General features: G+C 39.6%; 1 protein-coding gene across 1 annotated transcript; it reads right to left on the reverse strand.

The window, feature by feature from the left end:
• Positions 1-633: 633 nt before the first annotated feature.
• On the reverse strand, positions 634-21,900 carry c4hxorf58 (chromosome 4 CXorf58 homolog). Its single transcript, XM_052014764.1, has 8 exons — positions 21,801-21,900; positions 18,828-18,927; positions 18,534-18,628; positions 17,974-18,085; positions 16,415-16,546; positions 12,246-12,475; positions 7,587-7,731; positions 634-1,393 (listed from the first exon to the last, which is right to left on the reverse strand). Exons 1-8 carry the CDS (start codon positions 21,821-21,823, stop codon positions 1,199-1,201), a joined length of 1,032 nt encoding a protein of 343 aa, XP_051870724.1. The 5' UTR covers positions 21,824-21,900; the 3' UTR covers positions 634-1,198.
• Between the last annotated feature and the right edge of the window lie 96 nt (positions 21,901-21,996).

Here is a 21,996-nt window from a genome sequence, read left to right on the forward strand (position 1 = left end):
TCATTAGCATCCACTTTTTAATATTTCTTTTAAGTCCTTATACATTAAATTTATTGAGTGCTTGATTACTAATTTTGCAAATATTGGTGTTTCCATTTGCAATGTAAATATAGAATAATCTTTATGGTTGGGATTTAACAAGTGTAGCGGTGCATTTTTCAGTTTACTTCCTAACATGAATCTGCACAGTGTTTTCAGGTGGCTATTTCTGGACACATCAGTATTCTCATGAGACCTTGCCTAAACATGATCTGGATAATGAATATCATATTCACCTGAAGACCAGGCTGGAAGCTAAATCCATTTGTAGCTCCCTTCCTTACTTTGGGGGTCATTGATCCCAAATGGACTTCTAAAATCCACCAGATTTCAGCAATTGCTCAGTGTTGGCACACTGACCTCAATCAGATCTTGAGATTAAACCAGACTCCATAAATATGAGTACATTGATCAAGGACGATAGCTGCAGTACTCAAGGAATTTCATGCAAAAGGTGCCCTCTCTTGGGCTGCTGCTCTGTCATAGTTGATGCATTTTGAGCAAGGGATTAAGCCCAATTACTGTTTGCAATAGGTAGAACTAAAAGATCCTGTGGCATTGTTCAATTGCCCTGACCAAAATTATTCTTCAACATGGATGTATAGAAAGATGATCTCAGTGCTGCTTGTGGGAACTTCCTGTGTCCAATTTGACTGCTTTCTACCTTCATTAGATTTCAAAAGTAATTGATTGTCCACAAAATGCAATGTAACATCCAAAGGTGAAGTGAACTATAGCTGCTTAAGCTGTAACTTATAGGAATAAGGTAGAAGATTGTTTTACATATATAAAACAAATGACCCACATTAATTGACTTCATGCATACAATATGGCCAGCTGGAAATGTATCAGAGAGGGCTAATATACACGCACATGATGCGCAGCAAAAGGTATTCAAAAGGTAAATGTCAGAAGGATGTTAATTGCACCTTCTCAGAATACAGTATATAAAAATGCCATGATCTCATGCATGCAACATTTACATTAAAGATCAATTTTATATCAAAGGTACACAATGTAAATTATGCACAGTATTGGTCAAGTGAAAGGCAACAAGACCTTAACATTCTTCTGTTTTGTTAAAAATTGGCATTTTTTTTGACGGGGCATAAACTAATGTCCGTTGCAGTTGATCTACCCTTTCTAATACAGTCTTGTTTTAGTCAGGGAAAGGGGTCCCACATAAATCAAGCGAGAGTTTCTGTGTCCAAGCATAGAGTTTATCCACTTCATGCTCCCATTCTTCCTCTGAAGTTAAGTGTGTAACTTCATCTTTTTCTTCTTGATCAGAGCTTGTGTAAAACTGGAAGTCATCTTGTGTAGGACTGTGGTGAGTTGGTTTATCTGGTTCTTCCTTGTAATTATGTAATACATTTAAGAAAATTAAAAGCATTAATGCAGATTAGTCAAATCGTATACCAGCATTATATACTTTACACTTCCAAACAGGTAATAAAAATATTCCTGCTGTTCATTCTATTATTGTTGCACTAAAAAAAAACAAATCTTAATCATACTAATGGTACATTAATTTGCAGTTATTCTTATTACCAATGAGTGAACAAACTTGCCAGCAAATTTCTCTTTTATAACTTCTACTTTATCCTATCACTAATCTTGCCTATAAAACTGGTTTGGATCATCTTGAAAGGGAAGTGGAAAGTGGCAAATAAATGAATTTCATCAGAGAAGGGTAATGCAAGAGGAAAAACTGTCAATGCAAAGTTCTTCATTGAGTTCAGAACCCCACAGTGTACACTAAATTAATTAGTCCTGCCTATTTGCTCAGTAAATAACAATCAGAATCCTCAAGTCATTGCATTTCATGTATCAGATATTGGGGTGTATATATAATCACACTTGTAGCTGCTTGCATTTATTTTAAAGTAAAGTATATCCCAAGATGTTCTGCAATGAACTGAAAAATCAGCAAAAGAAATGAAGCCTTGAGGGGAAAGAAGTGGTGAGAAAGTTTGGTCAAAAAGATCAATTTTGAGAAGATTATTAAAGACGAACCAAGAAAGGGAAATGCAAAGGGTTTGGGAGTATTTCGCATGGACAATGAGAGACCACGAGAAGGATGCCTGCAAAACTGAGTTTTATAGGTGACAAAACCTTAGTGTCTCCGAGAAGAAAGTTTTGGTGATAAGTGGGTGCAACCATAAAGCCAGCAGCATTTAAAATGTATAAGGAGGAAACCAGGCTGCTATGGTTTTGCAGAGATCTGTGATGCAGTGGGATCTACACATCCTATTACGTGATTTTCAAGGCCGCTATGGAGGCATAGCAAGTAATTAGGAAAGCTAACAACGTTATTTATTGCTGGAGTAATTGAATGCAAAAGCCAGGAAGTTTTGCTTCAGTTAGATAGGGCAATGGTCAGACCACGTATGAAGTGCTGTGTAGAATATCGATTTCCTTGTTTAAGGAAGAACGTGAATGCATTGGAGAAGGTTTAATAAACTAAAAGGCGGGTTGTCAGATGAGGACAAGCTAGGTTTGTATCAATTGGAATTTAGAAGGATTTAAGAGTAAGACTTTGAGCAGTCTCAACAGGGTGGATGTGGAAAGGATGATTCCTCTTGTGGGAGCATCTAGAACTCGTGGCCCCTGGTTAAAAATAAGGGGGCACCCATTTGAAACAGATGATGCCAAATTATTATTCCTATTGGGTCATGAGCCTTTGAAACTTCACTTCTACCATCCTGTGACAAAGAGGGTTTTTGAATATTTTTAAGGCAGAGTTGGATAGATTCTTGATGAGAAAGGGGTTAATAGGTTACTGTGGCTAGACCTGAATGTGAAGTTGAGGTTACAATTAAATGTCAGAGCAAGCTTGAGGGGCCAAGTGGCCTCATCCTGCTCCTAATTTGTATGTTTGGTTTAATTCAGTATGAGTAGGAGATGGAGGAAGACTGAGTCACTAAAAGATTGCAGAGTTTGTGTCAGGGTGAAAAAAATATCACCTTGGGTCTTCCAAATATTCAGTTAGATAAAATTGCAGTCATCTATGCCTTGAGATCCTACAGCTTGGTTGACAGCTGGTAAATAGTCAGTGTTGAAGCAGCAAAGTTGGATATCACCAAAGGTTGTGATAGAACATAGAACAATTACAGCACAATTCAGGCCCTTCGGCCCACAAAGCTGTGCCGAACATGTCCCTAACCTAGAAATTACTAGGCTTACCCATAGCCCTCTATTCTATTTTACTCAGCTCCATATACCTATCTAACAGTCTCTTGAAAGACCCCATCATATCAGCCTCCACCACAGTTTCTGGCAGCCCATTCCACGCACTCACCACTCTCCGAGTGAAAAAACTTACCCCTGACATCTCCTCTATATCTACTCCCCAGCACCTTAAACCTATGTCCTCTTGTGGCCACCAATTCAGCCCTGGGGAAAAGCCTCTGACTATCCACCCTATCAATACCTCTCAACATCATATACACCTCTATCAGGTCCCCCCTCATCCTCTGTCTCTCCAAGGAAAAAAGGCCGAGTTCCCTCAACCTGCTTTCATAAGGCATGCTCCGCATTCCAGGCAGCATCCTTGTAAATCTCCTCTGCACCCTCTCTATGGCTTCCACATCTTTCCTGTAGTGAGGCGATCAGAACTGAGCACAATGCTCCAAGTGGGGTCTGACCAGGGACCTATATAGCTGCAACAATACCTCACGGCTCCTAAATTCAATTCCATGATTGATGAAGGACAATACACCATATGCCTTCTTAACCACAGAGTCAACCTGCGCAGCCGCTTTGAGCGTCCTATGGACTCGGACCCCAAGATCCCTCTGATCCTCCACACTGCCAAGAGTCCTACCATTACGACTATATTCCGCCAACATATTTGACCTACCAAAATGAACCACTTCACACTTATCTGGGTTGAACTGTGTCTGCCACTTCTCAGCCCAACTCTGCATCCTATCTATGTCCCTCTGTAACCTCTGACAGCCCTCCAAACTATCCACAACACCCCCAACCTTCGTGTCATCCGCAAACTTACTAACCCACCCCTCCACTTCCTCATCCAGGTCATTTATAAAAATCACAAATGGTAAGGGTCCCAGTACAGATCCCTGAGGTACAGCACTAGTCACCGACCTCCACTCAGAATATGACTCTTCAACAACCACTCTTTGCCTTCTGTGGGCCAGGCAGTTCTGGATCCACACTGCAATGTCCCCTTGGATCCCATGTCTCCTCACCTTCTCCATAAGCCTTGCATAGGGTACCTTATAAAACGCCTTGCTGAAATCCATATACACTACATCTACTGCTCTCCCTTCATCGATGTGTTTAGTTACATCCTCAAAAAATTCAATCAGGCTCGTAAGGCAGGACCTGCCCTTAACAAAGCCATGCTGACTATTCCTAATCATATTATACCCCTCCAAATGTTCATAAATCCTGCCTCTCAGGATCTTCTCCATCAGCTTACCAACCCCTGAGGTAAGACTCACCAGTCTAAAATTTCCTGGGCTATCCCTACTCCCCTTCTTGAATAAGGGAACAACATCCGCAACCTCTCCTGTCTCCATGGACGACAGAAAGATCATTGTCAGAGGTTCCGCAATCTCCTCCCTCACCTCCCACAGCAACCTGGGGTACATCTCATCCGGTCCCGGCGACTTATCTAACTTGATGCTTTCCAAAAGTTTCAGCACCACCTCTTTTCTAATATCTACATGCTCAAGCTTTTCAGGCCGCTGCAAGTCCCCACTACAATCCCCCAGATCTTTTTCCGTGGTGAATACTGATGTAAAGTATTCATTAAGTACCTCTGCTATTTCTTCTGGATCCATACACACTTTCCCACTGCTGCGCTTGATTGGCCCTATCCTTTCGCATTTCATCTTCTTACTCTTCACATACTTGTAGAACGCCTTGGGGTTTTCCTTAATCCTGCCCGCAAAGGCCTTCTCATGTCCCCTTCTGGCTCTCCTAATCTCTTTCTCAAGTTCCTTCCTTTTAGTCTTGTACTCTTCCAGATCTCTAACATTACCTAGCTCTCTGTACCTTTTTTATGCTTTTCTTTTCCTTTTGACTAGATTTATTATAGCCTTCGTACACCACGGTTCCTGTATCCTCTCGTGACTCCCCTGTCTCATCAGAACATGTCTATGCAGAATTCCACACAAATACCCCCTGAATATTTGCCACATATCTTCCATACTTTTCCCAGAGAACATCTGTTCCCAATTTAATTTTCCAATTTCCTGCCTGAGAGCCTCATAATTCCCTTTACTCCAAGTAAACACCTTTCTAGCCTGTCTGTTCCTATCCCTCTCTAGTGCTAACGTAAAGCAGATAGCATTATGATCACTATCACCAAAATGTTCACCCACTGAGAGATCTGACACCTGACCAGGTTCATTTCCCAATATCAAATCAAGCACAGCCTCTCCTCTTGTAGGTCTATCTACATACTGTGTCAAGAACCCTTCCTGAACACACCTAACAAACTCCACCCCATCTAAACCCCTCACTGTCTGGAGATGCCAGTCGATGTTTGGGAAATTAAAATCCCCCATCACAACAACTCTATTATTCTCACACCTTTCTTGGATCTGCTTCCCTATCTGCTCCTCAATAACCCTGTCACTACTAGGCGGCCTATAAAAAACACCCAGCACCATTATCAACCCCTTCCTGTTCCTAACCTCCACCCACAGAGACTCCGTAGACAATCCCTCCACAGCGTCCACCTTTTCTGCAGCCATGTCACTATCTCTGATCAACAGTGCCACTCCCCCAGCTCCCTTGCCTCCCTCCCTGTCCTTCCTGAAACATCTAAAACCTGGCACTTGAATCAACCATTCCAGCCCCGGAGCCATCCAAGTCTCTGTAATGGCCACCACATCATAGCTCCAAGTATCGATCCAAGCTCTAAGCTCATCCACCTTGTTCACAACACTCCTTGCGTTAAAATAGACACATCTCAAGCCTGCCTGAACACGTCCCTTCTCTATCACCTGCCTACGGTACTTACTCCTTGCCTCCTCTATTTGAGAGCCCAACACCTCTTCCCCAATCTCTCCAGTACGGATTCCACCCCCCAACAATTCTAGTTTAAACTCTTGAGTATTTCTGATATTGACAGTACAGAGCCGAGAAGAGAAAGACTTTGGTGGAAATCTGGTGACAGCAGACAGGAATGATGGATAGAAGCACATCAATCTTGTTTCTAGTGTGTGTGGATTTAGCAAGTTTACATTTCTAATGAATTTACTTCAAAGAAGCATTGTTTAATATATCAGACTTGGATAATGACAAGAAATTAAACTATTTTAACCAAGACTGGATGAACCCATTTAGGATTAGAGGGTACACAGCATAGAAATAGGCTAATCAGTCCAACCATGCAGATGAAAGGCTGGTAGAATAGATGCATAGGTGGGAGATGAAATTTAATGCTGAAGAGTTGTATTCTAGTATGAGGACATCATGCAAACAAGAGGGCATAATCCTAAAAGGGTTACAAGAATGGAGAAGTCTGGGAATATGCGTGTAGAGTTTGTTGAAAGTGGGGAAAAAATTGTATTGGATCCTGGCTCTTATAAATGGGCAGACAGTACAAAAGGAATGAAGTTCTTTTATAAAACTGATTCAGGCTTGAATGGAGTAACACGTCCAATTCTGGGCACCACACTTTAGAAAAATTATAAGGATTTTGGAAAGGGTGCAGAAAAGATTGAAATTCATTCCAGTGATGAGAGACTTTAATTATGGGGATAGACCGGAAAAGATGTAGTTGTCTTCCTTTGAACAGAGGAGCATTTTTTTGAGGGGATCTGGCATGAACATGTGAACGTGCTACTTGGGAGCAGGAGTAGAGAGCAATGAACAATGTTTCAGACAGTGAGTGATTCAGGCCTGGAATGCACTGCCAGGGTAGTAGTGGAGGCAGATGCAATAGTAGCATTCAGAACAGAGCTGGATAAAGACCGTGGGAGACCAGGTGATTGAAACAAGCTGGACTGCTCCTGTGTACATGCAGGCCAAATGGCCTCCTTCCATGGCATAAATATTCTGTGATTGTGAACTAGTCCATGCTGACATTTATGCTGCATTCAAGCCTCCTCCCTATCAGCATAATCCTCTCTCCTTTACTTCCTCAAATGCTTGTCTAACCACCCTTCAACTTCATCAATACCATTCATCTCAATCACTTCTTATGATTGCATCTCATCACTCTTTAGAATAAGATGGTTCTTCTGAATTTCCTATTTGATTTCAGGGTGACTATGCTATATCGTTGGCCCCTTGCTTTGCCCTTTCCTGGAAACGTTCTCTCTGTATCCTCACCATCAAGACTTTTCATAGTTTTAAAGAGCACCGTTAAGTCACCCTTCAGTGTTTTATTTCTCTCAAAAGTAAAGAAACCCCACTCTGTTCATCTGTTCTGATAAGTATATGCTAACGTTTCTGGTATCATTCTTGTAAACCGATGTCAAACATTAAGGAGAAAAGCATTTTTATGCCATATGCCACAAATGTTAAGGAAGTAATGTATTTATATACAAGCCACATGATTTTACCTCTTTGTTTTTATCCAAACCATAAATCTTTCTCATTTTGGAAACTTTCACTCTTGCTCTGTAAGAACGACGTTGTGACTCCTTTCCTGCTTTTAACAATTTTGAGGCTCGACGTGGAGGGGTGTCCGTGACTGGAGAAGCTGACCTTGAAAATTAAGCAAATCGTTTGTCTCGTTAATAAGTAATTATATGCTGGATTGAGGGGTGGTTGTCAGGTTGTGGTCAGAGTTGTTAGCTGGTGTGTTGTAGAATTTCCACCCTCCAATTCTTTTTGCTTGCGGTGATTGAATTAAGCATTCTGTCAGCTATACCATAATCATTCTGAGAAATGGTGTGATAGGTACAGTTTTTACCAGAAACACCTGATGTATTGTCCAGTACATGCTGAAACTTGAGAAGCTGGGAGCTTTCCCAACCATCTTCATGATATACTGCTATTGCTTCCTTGAACAATTGATTCTAACATTTTTCCAACGATCGATGTTAGGCTAATGGGCCTATCGTTACCTGTATTTTGCCCCATTTTTTTTTTGAATAGGGAGTGTTACAATGGCAGTTTTCCAAGCTTCTAGCACATTTCCAGAATCTAAGGATTCTTGGAAGATTTTAACTAATGCATCCACTGTCTCGGTAGCCACCTCTTTCAGGATCCTTAAATGCAAGCTGTTCAGACTAGGGGACTTGTCAGTTTGCCTAATACCAATTCTCTAATGATGGTGAAGGTATTTAATTCATGCCCAGTATTAATGTTCATAGTGTCTTCCACTGTAAAGATTATGCAAAATATAATCTGTTTAACCCTCTGCCATTTCCCCATAACTGTTTCCCCAGCCTCATTCTCTAGGGGGCCAATGTTCGTTTGGACCTCTTTTGATAATATCTAAAGAAACTCTTTTATATTCCTCACTTGTTTTCCCTCATGGTGTATTTCCTCTTTATTCTTTTTCTTTGACCTCCTTAGCTGAATTCTGAATTTATCGCAGTCTTCAGGTCTACCGCTAACTTTTGCCTCCTTGTACATTTCTTTTTCAACTTGATATTCCCTTTAACTTGTTTGGTTAACCATGGTTAATTTATCAGAATCTCTGCTCCTCACTGCGATGAATTGCCTTCTTAAATTTCTGTCACTGCTTGCCTACTGTCTTTTCTCCTGATTTATCAGCCCAGTTCACTTCAGCCAACTCTATCCTCATTCCATTGTGATTCTCTTTATTTAAGATAAACATGATTTTTTTTCCAGATCAAGTTGAATACAAAATTCTATCATACTATGATCACTACTCTCCAGATCCTTTACTCTGAGATCATTTATTAAACCATAGAACCATACAGCACAAAACAGGCCCTTCGGCCCACCGTGTCGTGCCGTCCATCAGACCACCCTCACACTACCTAACCCCTTCCTCCCGCATATCCCTCTATCTCACGTTCCTCCATATGCCTATCCAACAAGCTCTTGAACCTGTTCAATGTATCTGCCTCCACCACCACCCCAGGCAGTGCATTCCATGCACCAACCACTCTCTGGGTGAAAAACCTCCCTCTGACATCTCCCCTGAACCTCCCACCCATAACCTTAAAGCCATGACCTCTCGTCTTGAGCACTGGTGCCCTGGGAAGGAGGTGCTGACTGTCTACTCTATCTATTCCTCTCAATATTTTATATACCTCTATCATGTCTCCTCTCATCCTCCTCCTCATTACCCATAACCAGATCCCAGATATCCTATTCCCTGGGTGGCTCCATAATGCTCCAGAAAACTATCCCAAGTGGATTACGAGTTTGATTTCATAGCTACCCTTTCCAATTTGATTAACCCAATCTAAGATTGAATTCTCCCATCATTACTTCATTAATTTTTTTACATGCCCCCATCATTCGTTGATTTTTTTTTACAGTTCTTTCATACAGTGTGGCAAATGTTTGGGGGTCATACACTACTCCAACCCCTATCTTCTTTGCAGGCTTTCTTCCTGATGCAGGGTTTCGACCTGAAACATCAACATATGCAGCCCCCCCCCCCCCCCCACTCCCGCAGGAGATGCGGCTCGACCCACTGAGTTCCTCTGGCAGTTTATTGCTTCGTATTCCAGCATCTGCAGTCTCTTGTGTCTCCAGTATTCTTCTTTCCTCTGCTGTTTTTAACCTCCACTCAACCAGACTCAACATGTTATAAACCTAGCTATTCTCACATTTGTATTTATTACATCTCTTATTAACAGTGCTACACCACCACCTTCTCCTTCTGCCTGTCCACCCAAAAAGTCAAATATCCCTGAGTATTAAGTTCCCTTAAAACCATGTCTCTGTAAATGGCATACCCATTCACCTCTATTTGTGCAGTAAGTTCATCTACATTTATCTACAAAGCATTTAGATTATCTGTTTGCCATTTTTAGTCTTTTTTTATATTCTGCACCCCAGTTGCCTCTAACCCATTATCTCCCTACCTTCTGATTTTGTATTCTATTGTTCTTTCTTTCACTTCTGTCCCTGTTTCTCTCCCCTTAGTCAGCCCATTAGGTTCCCATCTCCCTTCTGTTCCAGAGTTAAACCCTCCCCAAAAGCACTAGTAAACATCCCCCTCTAGGACATCGGTCCTGATCCTTCCTTGGTGCAAGCCATCCCTACGTCATGAAACCTGATTCGAAAGTCTTTGAAATCTGCCTTTGTTTTCTGTGAGTCTGTGATCTTCTTGGATTTCTTGCAGTATATTCTCATTTCTCTTGAGATGGGGATGAGATTGAAATGCATTGACATTATATTTACAGAAGCTTTAACTTGTTCTGGAAGCTGAGACTATCCAAGTTAGATCAAATATAATCTTATCTTCCCCCAATTCAGCACTTCCAATTGCCCTATAATAGAAATAAAAATGTCAAATCTCGCTCATCAAGTTAATTTTCCCCTTTCTTCAAGTAAAGCATTGATGGCTTTACAGTTCAATAAAACTATTTAAGATATTACTAGCTGTTAACTATCTCACAATATAATAGTATGAGATGTGTTTAAGGTTTGTATTCAAATTCCAGATCTTTGATTGCATTTTTGAATTGTTGATGAGTCTTGAATTTGAGCAGATCAGGTGAACAATTTCAAGGACAGATTTTATAAATTTTCTTTCTTCAAGTATCTGCTTATGATGGATAATGCAATGAACAGGAAGACATTCTGGAAACTTAGTACTGTGTTTCAAGAGTCTGATGCCTACATTTTATTTTCCTACCATTGTAGATGCTACATCTGTTGTAATGCTGAAAAGTTTATAAATGTTATAATTAGCTTTTTCCAAAGCTTTGCCAAGTGCATTCTTTGTGGCAACATTGTAGATTATTCCTTTTAGTACCAGTTAGTCTGGCATTTCTTGTTTCACAGCTTCATCCAAGGGAATATAGTGGATATACATATTGCTAATTGTGGTTGATGTTGTAGGGCTGTGGATTTGTTGACAGCGAGGCTGAATGGTAGAGGAATTTTCAAACTGTTTTGCAGCTTATTCGTCACATCTGTAAGATAAGCCTCTCTGTAGTGTAGCTTGAAATTAGTATTTGATTTACCCATCACTGAGGTTTTGTTATTTTGATCTAAAATTGCTGTTACCTGCAATGTCATTTTAACAAATTCCCTTTCAGAATATGAATATTTAGCAAAAATGATAGCATATGAAATAACAAAATTAATTTCTTGGCTGAATACTATTGGACTTTGGCTGTATGATGCTGGAGTGCTATAATACTAAACACAGTGTGCACTTTATGGCTAGAATGCCCAAGCTAGAAAACAAGATGCACAGGACATCACAACAACTACCCAACCCCAAGCCCCACCACCCTGACGCCTGCCAAGGTTAGAGGGAACTGTGGGATGGACTTCGTTGCTCCCCAGTAGGTTTCTGCTGAATTTACCATGATAAGAGAGCCAGAGACTTTGTCCTTCACCTCAAAGCTGCGCTTGTGCTGTAGAGGGCCAAATGCAGCTCCTGTGCTGTGATTTAGATACCCTTGTTACTGCTCATCTAAGACAATTTTAGAAAAGGAGTTTGCCATAGTACCCTGAAAAAAAATCATAGTTCAGTGAACATTTTAAAAGACTTTATAAAAAAAAAAGAGGTGAAAATGCCTTAATGGAATAACCAATAAACATTAAAATGAACAAAAGAAAGATGACAACACTGATAATCTTCATATCAGGCTATATAAGTAGAGAAGTATTGAATTCACCAATAATAATGGTAATGGGAAGCAGCACTTTGAAGAGGTGAGGTGAACCAAAAGTCAGTTCTGCAATTCAAATGAAAGTTGTGAAAATAGTGGTCTTCATTGGCCCACAAAATGGTAGAAAACTCTAGGCACAGATTCCCACCATCAATACTGTGTTCTGACAAATATCTCCAACATGGCCAATATCTCCTTTCTTCCCATTCACCAATAGATTCAACTCTCAACACCAGTTGTAAAGAAAATATCAAGCAATATTCTAATGCAAAATGTTTCATTCCTACATAAACTGTTTGACTGATAAGGTATTAGATGAATTTGTAGTTCTGTGTTTGCAGTGGCATTATTGCTACGTTTATTATTGGTCAATCTAGCTTATTCTATATAATTGAACTCTGATTTCTGTAAAACAAAATATTACATAAGTTTCATCAAAAATACCTGGTCTGAGAGATGGTTCTAATATGTTGAAGCTGAATTTTTTCAGTAATTGGTTTGGAGAGCAGAATTGGCAATTCCTCCTTCAAACGTTGTGATAAAGTTCTGCTCTGAGCATAGTCTACAATGTCATACATTATTGTTGTTCTGGGCAGGTTGGTCAGGGTCAACATCCTCCAGTAGTTGTCTCTGCCTCCAAGATAGGCTGGAGTCTCATCTAGGTTACTTGTATACTTCAGAAGAATAACACAAAATGAGAAAACAAACATCTCACTGACAACTGAGTTCTTAAAACATGACAATCTATTTGGTTCATGTGATGCACATTTTATTTCACCAATGCTAATTTGTTGGTTCACCATCAGGTTCCAGAAAAAGGTACTACAATGGCTTTACTCTCTTTAAATATTTATCAAAAGGTACACAATTCTTTAGAATAAATATATTACTAATGATAAAATCCCACATGATGGGTGGCCTCCTAATTCTTTTAATTAGATACATAACACTTGTACAGCATGTTTTTTTCTAAATTCTGGTTACAGAATTATTGTGACACAGAGGGAGGCCATTGAATCCACTGACACCATGCTGCTTCCCTTTGGGTCCATGCTGCTTCCCAGCAGAGCTATCCCATTAGTCCCATTCCCTAACTCACTTCCCTGTACAGCTGCAACAAATTCTCTCTCACAAGCCCACCATTGGTTCTTTTGCCATTACCTACACTAAGGTTAATTGATAACTGTAAATTACCACCCCAGTAAGGCTCTGGGAAGTGGGGAGAAACCAGAGCACAGATAGAATATATAAACTCCACAAAAAGAGTACCCAAGGGTTAGGATCAACCTCCTGCACCATAATTTCATTGGTACTAGATTAGCAAACCAAAAATCACTTGTTGAAGTCCTATCAGAGGCACTGTGAAATTTGGTTTCTCCCAGAATGATCAAAGAGAAATCTGGCATAGTTATAATCAGAGGAAATTGGCAGGCCAAAATAAAAATTCTTCCATAAGCAGCCCTGAGGACTCCTTGTCCCATCTGGAGGATAGATCCAGCAAAATTAGTTATTAAGGGACTGGGAATCCTTGGCTCTACAACCCATGAAATTTCCTGGCTTCAAGCCAAAAAAGACTACTGAACTCCATCTACTGGTTGTCTTCCAATTATTAAGCAATATAATAAACGTTACTCGGAAGAGTCTCTGAAGGAAGCAAAAGTATAGCCCAAGGAATTTAATTGGCAGTACCTTCCCTGTCAAATTGCTATTGTGGGTTTGTGTTGGATGGTAAGGGGAGCAAACTGAGTGGACCTAAATTAATTTATTCTCATGAATTCATTTGTTGAAGGTACACCTCTCTGTGAAAGCAGTTGTAGAAAACTCATGAAGACTAAGTGACACTTCCACTGCAAAGATACTCTCAACAATTGTGACACAGCTCTACAACCATAGTAAATGGGCAGATTAAGGATTAATCTAGCAGCCCAAAATTGGGCAATTATGCTGTCAATCTCCATCAGCAAAGTATACACCACCATAATCTGTAATTTAATGGCTCTTATTTTCACACATTGAAGCCGTATGAACAAAATTGATCCAAATGAAGCATCAGACTTAACTTTATCATTAACAAAGCTACTGCAGCAAGCTAAATGCATACTAAACACCAAAAGCAATAGAGATGAATCGGCTGACAAGAAATGGATCAGAACCTCATTCCATTCACTCAAAAATAATCTTGGCTAAGCAACCAATGGGAGGAGGAGGTTCCAACAACAAATGTGAACATAGCATGCAAGGGGATGAACTTGAGGGGTGAAACATTTATAAGTACAATACATCCAATCACATAGGCCATCGTGTGAATTTCCAGGGTGGAATTAAATGGGAATGAGAAGTCCTGGCCGTAGCAGTTGGGATTTTTATTGTAATATAGGAAATGACTTAACATTTATATAGCACTTTTCACATCCTTATTAGGATAACCTGAAGTAATTTACAATGAGGCATAATCACTGTTGCTTTATACATGTATTTAAATGATTTTAATGTGCACATGAGATCTGTTATACCACTTTACATGGATGGTAGATATGTTTTTCCTGGTATGCATTTACTAGATCAGAGCATCACCAACAAGGCTAGCATTTATTACCCATCCCTAACTGCCCTCAAAAAGGTTATGGTGAGCTGCTTTGCTGAATCACTGCAATCCTTCTGTTGAACGTGCTCCCACAGTAGTGTGAGGCAAGTAGTACAAGATTTAGACCCAGTGACAATGATGGATCGGCAATATATCTCCAATTCAAGGTGGCATGCAAATTGGAGGGGAACCAGCAGAGGTGGTGTTCCCATGTGCTTGCTGCCCTTGTCATTCTGGTGGTAGAGATTGTGTGTTTGGGAGATGCTGTCTGAGAGGTCTGGGGAGTAACTGTAATGTATTTGTAGATGGTGCAAACTGTAGCCATTGTGCACGGGTGTTAGAGAGAATGAAGATTTAGGTTGGTGGTCAAGATGCCAATCAAGAGAGCTGCTTTGTCTTTGATCATGTGGAGTTTCATATTTTGATTTGTACCTTGTAGATGATGGAAGGGTTTCGGGTGTCTAATGAGTCAGTCATTGCAGGAAATCCAGTTTCTGCCCTACTCTTGTAGCCACAGTATTTATTTGGCTGGTCCAGTTGAGTTTCTGGTCAATGTTGGCCTTTCAGGATATTGATGGTACGTGACTCAGCGAAGATAATGCCATTGAATGTACAAGATAGATGGTTGCATTCTCTCTTATTGGAAATGGCAGTTTTGTAGGGTGAATGTTACTTGCCTCATATCAGCCTACACCTGAATGTTTTCTTAGTTTCGCTGCATGCAGGCATGAAGTTGTTTTATTTGTTGAGGAGTTGTGAATGGAATTGAAAATTGAACATCCCCACTTCTGATCTTATGATGGAAGGAAGGTCATTGATGAAGCAGCATTGTCAGGTACATGCCAGTGTTCTGAGAAGACTTGAATAGCTTGGGTAAAAGTACAACTAGTTCTGGAGCTTGGGTATTTAGTACTAAAATTGGGATGTTGTTTGCTCCCATAACCTTTGCTGTATCCAGTGCTCTCAGCCATTTCTTGATGTCATGTGGAGTGAATCAAATTCATTGAAGAATGGCTTCTGTGATGGTGGGACCATGAGGAAGCTGAGATGGTTCATCTATTTGGTACTTCTGGCTGATCATGGCTGTGAATGCTTCACCCTCTTCCTTGCCACCCACATGCTGGGCCCCATCATTGTACAGGATAGGGATGTTTTTGGCGTATCCTCCACTGTTAGTTGTTTAATTGTCCATTACAATTCTTGACTAGTGTGAAGGACTGCAGAGTTTCAATCTAATCTTCAGTTGTGAGATCACTTAGCTCTGCCTATTGCATGTTGGTTTTATTGTTTAGCACACAAGCAGTCTTGGACTGCAGCTTTGCTGGGCTGGCACCTCAACATTTTTTTGGTATATCTGGTGTTGTTCCTGGGACAGCCTTCTGCACCGCTCATTGAACCAGGGTTGATCTCCTGGCTTGACAGTAATTGATAGATTAAGTATGCCAAGCCATTGGGTTACAGATTGTGATACATTTATGCTGCTGCTAATGATCTACAGTACTTCATGAATGCCTAGCTCTGAGCTTCTAGATCTTTTCTGAGACCACCCCATTGCATACATGTTTACTTAAATAACCCACTAAGATGTCTAGAATTTCTGCACAATATTTCTTGTTCTCTTCACATTTTACTGAGAATTTCTGTAGTGCTTGTTTCTCAATTGCTCCAACTACACTACATTTGATGTAGTGTAGTTGGAGCACAGAGGAGGAGAAAGGACCATAGCCGAATTCTGGGCAAGGAAGACTACAGTGATATGCTCTACAAGCACCTGATTGCATATTGGTATTTTTATATCTGGACATTCAATATACGGAAAATCTAGACTGAAATTATAGGGGGAGAAATTTTTCTTTGATTGCCAGTGCTTAAACAACAGAGGAATGTTGGTCACTGGTTGTGTTTCACTCAAGCCAATGGAACCAGGTATCAGGAGGTAAGTGCAAGCTGATATACTTGCACCCATTTACCACTGGCAAACAAAGAATTCACCCCTAAACAGCAAAGAAAATGTTTTAGTTCTACAAACCTGCATGTAATCTTTGGCTGTAACAACATCAACTTCATCTGCTACTTTCGTTCTTTGATACTGAAGGTTATCCTGTATGATAAGATCATAGAATTTCCTTCTTCCCATGATCTTGCAAGAAGCAGCTGCTGCCTGTTAAGAAAAGAAGCCCATAGTCACTTTAAAGTCCAGAAAAATGGACAATTTACATCTGCTCTGCCCTAAATGCTACCAAGAAGCAAAGCAAGTCAATTATTAAAACTTAAGCACAAGTAATCTATAAATTATTTAATCTGTGCATTTCAAATTTGTTACTATTTCTCACAGTCTAAATTAGAATGTTACCTTCTGACCTATTAAGTGCCTTTATTTCAAAAGGGATTATTTTCTAGACTATTTCTCCTCATGTTCAACATGTGCTACAATTACAATGATCTCACTTTACCAGTGCTTGTAAAATTCAGTCCTATAAACTAACCCAGGCAAAAATATTGTATCGTCAACAATAATGCATATATGGAGTGATCCATGGTTACAGTGAACATATGAATGGATGTGAATTTTTAATTTAAGTGGGGCTGGGAGGATCGGCAAAAATTCAAAGGGTTGAAAATTATTCAGATATTTGCTGCTTTTTTCCAGAGTCTGGAGAGGAAAATGCAGGCAAAAAGAGAAGAGATAGTAAACCCAATGCCTATGCACATAAAAGAGTCTCTCTGCAAATTGTGGAATGTCAATAAAGACTGGATATGGAGCTCCCAGATGTTTAAGTGCTGCTTATCGTGGTGCTAAATGACACAGGATAGAAGGGTCTTGATTAGCTAGCTGATCCCAACCTGGGTGGAGGTTGTACTGCCAGAATATCAATATGTAGGGAAAAAAACAATCACGTTTCCAATCTTGCTGGGGTCAGGAGAGAACAGAATTGGGTCTGTATCACTATGAATACGTTATTGTTGTTCAATGCATTAGGCAAGGTAATGAAATATTAGTAAGAATAAAACCCAGCATGGGGCAGAGTCTTTGGACAATAAATGGATTGGAGAGGGCAAGGGGAAAATTTCCATACAGAAGATGTAAATAATATTAAATACATTAGATAAGATCTCCAGGAGAGAGATAGACTAGCATTTCTGGTTTAACCCCTCATTTTAGCTTGGGCAACCAAACTTTTTTCAACAAACTGTAAAAGTAGATGATCATTAACAGGAAAAGTAATTTTATTAATTAGAATATAAAATTTAAATGTTCAAATGTATGGACAGCAATATTTAAATGCTACTTCCACAATACTAATGTAGAGATAAGAGTAATTTGTGCATACACAGATTAAGATAATGTCAGTATTGAATTTATATTGAGTAGTAGCAGAAAGGGAGGGTGTGTTAGGAACTGGGCAAGTGAATACAGACATCAGGCAGGGACAGTATTGGGCTCAGATGTGATCCTCCAAATAGATAGCTCACTAGCGTACATAGTCAGAATTGTGTCATGAAACTGGAGCATGAATTCCACCTGCTGAGCCCAGCATAACACTTTCTCAAGGGAAGACAACTGAGGGGGGAAAAGTTCAGAATTACCTCAGTTGCAGGCTTGATTATTCTTTTTCCGCTTAAATATTGATTCTTGTAGTTCCCAGCATGTTGAAAAATTTTAAACACAAGAATAGGAGGAAATTCTTCTCCAGCAAATCTGATGGAAAATAAGAATAATGATTTCAGTAAATGCTGTCAGCTGTCCAAGGTAACTTGGTTATTTTTTGTTAGAATTTATGAATGTGTTCTTGGTCCACCATTCAGTATTAGACCCTACAAATTCCAGTATCTTATTTTGCTAGCAGGCTAATGTCCTGTCTTGTTGGTGGCACTGCAGCACCAAAAGTAATGTAATGACATTGCCATGTTATAAAACATACAAAGTATGTGTTTGGGCCTCATGAAACAGATCTCAGGGTACGGCTAATTTTGAAATTAAAAATATACAAAAATATATCAAACTACAGATAACTGTCGAACTGTTGTTATAATCACCACGCTACATAAAATACTCAGATATGGATATATATTTGATTATGTTGCTTTCTCTATTCTTTATGGACATATTGAAATTACTTGGTTTAGCAGATTCTCACAGAACTTACCTGAACCTAACTTTATATGCCATCTTGGTATCCTTCAGGAGCTCAGCCTCAGAGGGTTGTAGCTTCCTTAGAATGTCAGTTGTCAGACAATGTTCCTGTTATGGAGGGCAACATTAATGAATTTATACAGATTTTGACACAAGTACACATGGAAATAAACTGCACATTTGCTTTAACAAAAAATACCGCTGATCAATCATGTAATGATTAATTCTGAAGTTAAAAATAATCACTGATTTTTGGGAAGGATCAGTGTTAATAGCCTGCAAAAATGCGTTATTCTATTACACTTACTGCGGCACAGATCGTGTGCTTGAGTAGGCGAAATAACTGTTTATTTCTGTAAGAAAACCATGAACTCTGGATAATTCTAGCTGCGGAGTCTGGATCAATTCTGAAACACAAAGATTATCTGATTATAATCGACATCATTTAGTGTCAAAATGGACACTACACAAAAATTGACAGTTATTTTGGCAAAAAGGAAATCAGAAGAAATGGGAGAAGGTCAGCAGAGTGATCTTGAGGAACTTGATCAGCTAAGACATTACTGAATAGCAGACTAGGCTAGAGGGCTCATATGACTCTGCTGCTTATACTACTAAAGGAAAACCCAGCCCCATCAAACCTACAAAGCCCTCCTCATAAACATTTGGGGAGCTGTTCCACAGATGAGACGAACAACAGCCTGACATTGTCAAACTCACTGGATCATACAATCAGCCAACGTCCCAGGCTTCTCCACCACTAGCTCTTGGTATGGTCCACCCACCTGATAGAAAAACCCACCGGAAGTGGTAGCATAGTAGCATACAGTTGCAAAGAAGAATACCGTGCTGAGAATCCTCAATATTGAATCTATATAATGAGCTGCATTATATCCAGGCGGCACTGTAGTTCCCCATGTTGAACACCCATTTGGAAGAAGTACTGAGAGTACTAAGGGCACAGCATGTATTAGGGATGGGGTGCTTCTATTAAGGGCTACACCCCTAATGCAAGTATCAGACCATAACTGCATTAATAGTACCATTGCTGATCAAACTGGCTTAGTCTTCAAGGATAAAGCTGCCAAACTGAGTCTAGAGTAGAGAACTAACCGGAGGGAAAACTCTGTGGCCTTAACCATGCATGTACAGATGCATCCATCCATGACATTGTTAGCAAGAGTGAGTATTGCACAGTTGTATTCCTCGTGAGAATCAAATATTTGATTTTTCAATGAGAATGCCATCCATTATATTGTGTAGCCCAGCTTCCATGTTAAACAGGATAAATTCAGATCAGATCTAGCTCAAAACTGGGAATCCGTGAGGCATTCTAGGCCATCAACAGAGCTGAACTGTATTCCACCATCATCTATAACCTCATGTCCCAGTATGTTCCTCAATCTACCTTTTCATCAAAACTGCAGACCAATTTTGCATCATTGAGTGTAGACAGGAGCAGAATCAGGCTTGTACTACAAAAAAAAGGACAAATCCATACAATTTTTGCTCCATCAATCCAATAATCAGCCACATGAAAAAAAACATTATTGGCAGAAACCTGCTGACTGATGCTTAGATTGAGTTCCATCAGGTCTATTCAGCAATAAACATCTTTAGAGTACGGACAAAAGAGCTAATTTCCAGAGGTGATGTGAGAATGACTACCCTTGAACATGTATTGCATCAAGAAGCATTGGTAAAAGTGAAGTCAATGGTAACGCATTCCTCTGGCTGGATTATACCTACCACAAAGAAAAATATTTATGGTTGTTGGAGATCAGTAATCTTAGCCTGGAGACATCACTGAAGGAGATCCTAAAGGTTTTGTCTTAGGCCAACTAGCTTCGGCTGCTTCATCATGTCAAAAGGGGGGATTTTCCCTGGTAATTGTGCAATGTTCAATTCTATTCAAAATTGCTCAGACAATCAAGTAGTCTGTGACTGCATACAGTATGAGCTGAAGAACATTTTGGCATGGGCTGAAAGTGGTAAGTAACATTTCTATCACATAAGTGTTAGACAGTAACCCTTTCTTTAATTTTCATTCATGAAAATATGAACATAACTTATTGCCAACATTTATTGTTCATACCTAATTGCACCAGAACGAAGGAGACAATTAAGAGTCAACGCATGTCGACGGGTCTGGTGTCACATAAATGCCAGATTGCACAAGGATGGCAACTTTCCTTTCCTGAAGGATATTAGTGAACCTGGGGTGTCTTTACAATAATTCATAGTTTTACTAATACTTTTTCTATTCCAGATTTATTTAATTATTGAATTTAAATTCCCTAACAGTATGGCGGGATTCAAACTTATGTTTCCAGAACAGTGGTTCAGACCTCTAGATGGTAATGCTGTAACTTAACCACTCAGTTACCATATTCACATTTCCAACAAGTTGGGATCTAACTACTTTCTTTTGACATTAAAATGCTTTACAATTGTTAAAAGGTACATTACCATTATCCTGTTGGTGGAGGTGGTGGGGGAAGAGGGACAGGTTCACCTTTAACCTGAATTATAACCAGTTCAGCTTGGGGAGGAAATCAGGCTATTTTGTGGCAGGTGGTTTACTACTGAATAGTTACTGAATTCACAAAGCCTTTCCATAATCCATAAGGTACAGGTCTTCTTTCTATTGTGACAGAATAATCCCAGCTCCAATAGCATACAAGAAACTCAATACTCTTCGGGATGAAGCAACCTCCTTGATGGCATCTCATCCATTAGCCCATACTTTCATTTCTTCTACCACTGCTGCACTAAATTTGAAGTGTGTACCATCTACAAGATACACTGCTGCAACTCATCAAGCCGCCTTCAACCACACCTCTGAAACTATGGCCTCCCCTTACCCAGATGGACAAGAGTACCACAATTAAGTCAAAACTCTGGAACTCCACACTTTAGCAGCACTGTTGCAGTAACTCCACCAAATGGACTGCAGTGATTCAAGATGACAGATCACCCCTGCCTTCTCAAGGAAGATTAGAAATGGGCAATAAATACTGACCTTACAAGTGACATATATATTCTGTAAATAAATAATAATAAATGCTTAGACGGACAGAGCTGGAATCATGTTTTTGTAAATTGTAGGACAGGTGATTGGGCATTATCAGTATTTTTTTGATATAAGAAAAATATTTTTTCAGTATTCCTTTTTGTTGTTTTTTTAGCAACTAATTTACTGTATGTTGCATATAGAGGAATGCAAAAAATATATGAAACACTTCATTTGAGTAATGAAAAACACTTCTGAATTACTTACATCTTTGGCTCCGATTCATGCATGTGTACTTTTATTTCCTGACTATTCAGTAATATGTGCTCATTTTGCAGATATTCACAGAAACAGGGTGAACTTTTACTTTTCAGTTCATTAGGATCCATCGTTAATATTTCAAAACATTCTAAAAAACAAAAAGAAGTTAGTGATTATCTCATCTGAATAATATTTTTGGTTA

The sequence above is a fragment of the Pristis pectinata genome, chromosome 4 (genome assembly GCF_009764475.1).
Source record: "Pristis pectinata isolate sPriPec2 chromosome 4, sPriPec2.1.pri, whole genome shotgun sequence".
Classification (NCBI taxonomy): Eukaryota; Metazoa; Chordata; class Chondrichthyes; order Rhinopristiformes; family Pristidae; genus Pristis; species Pristis pectinata.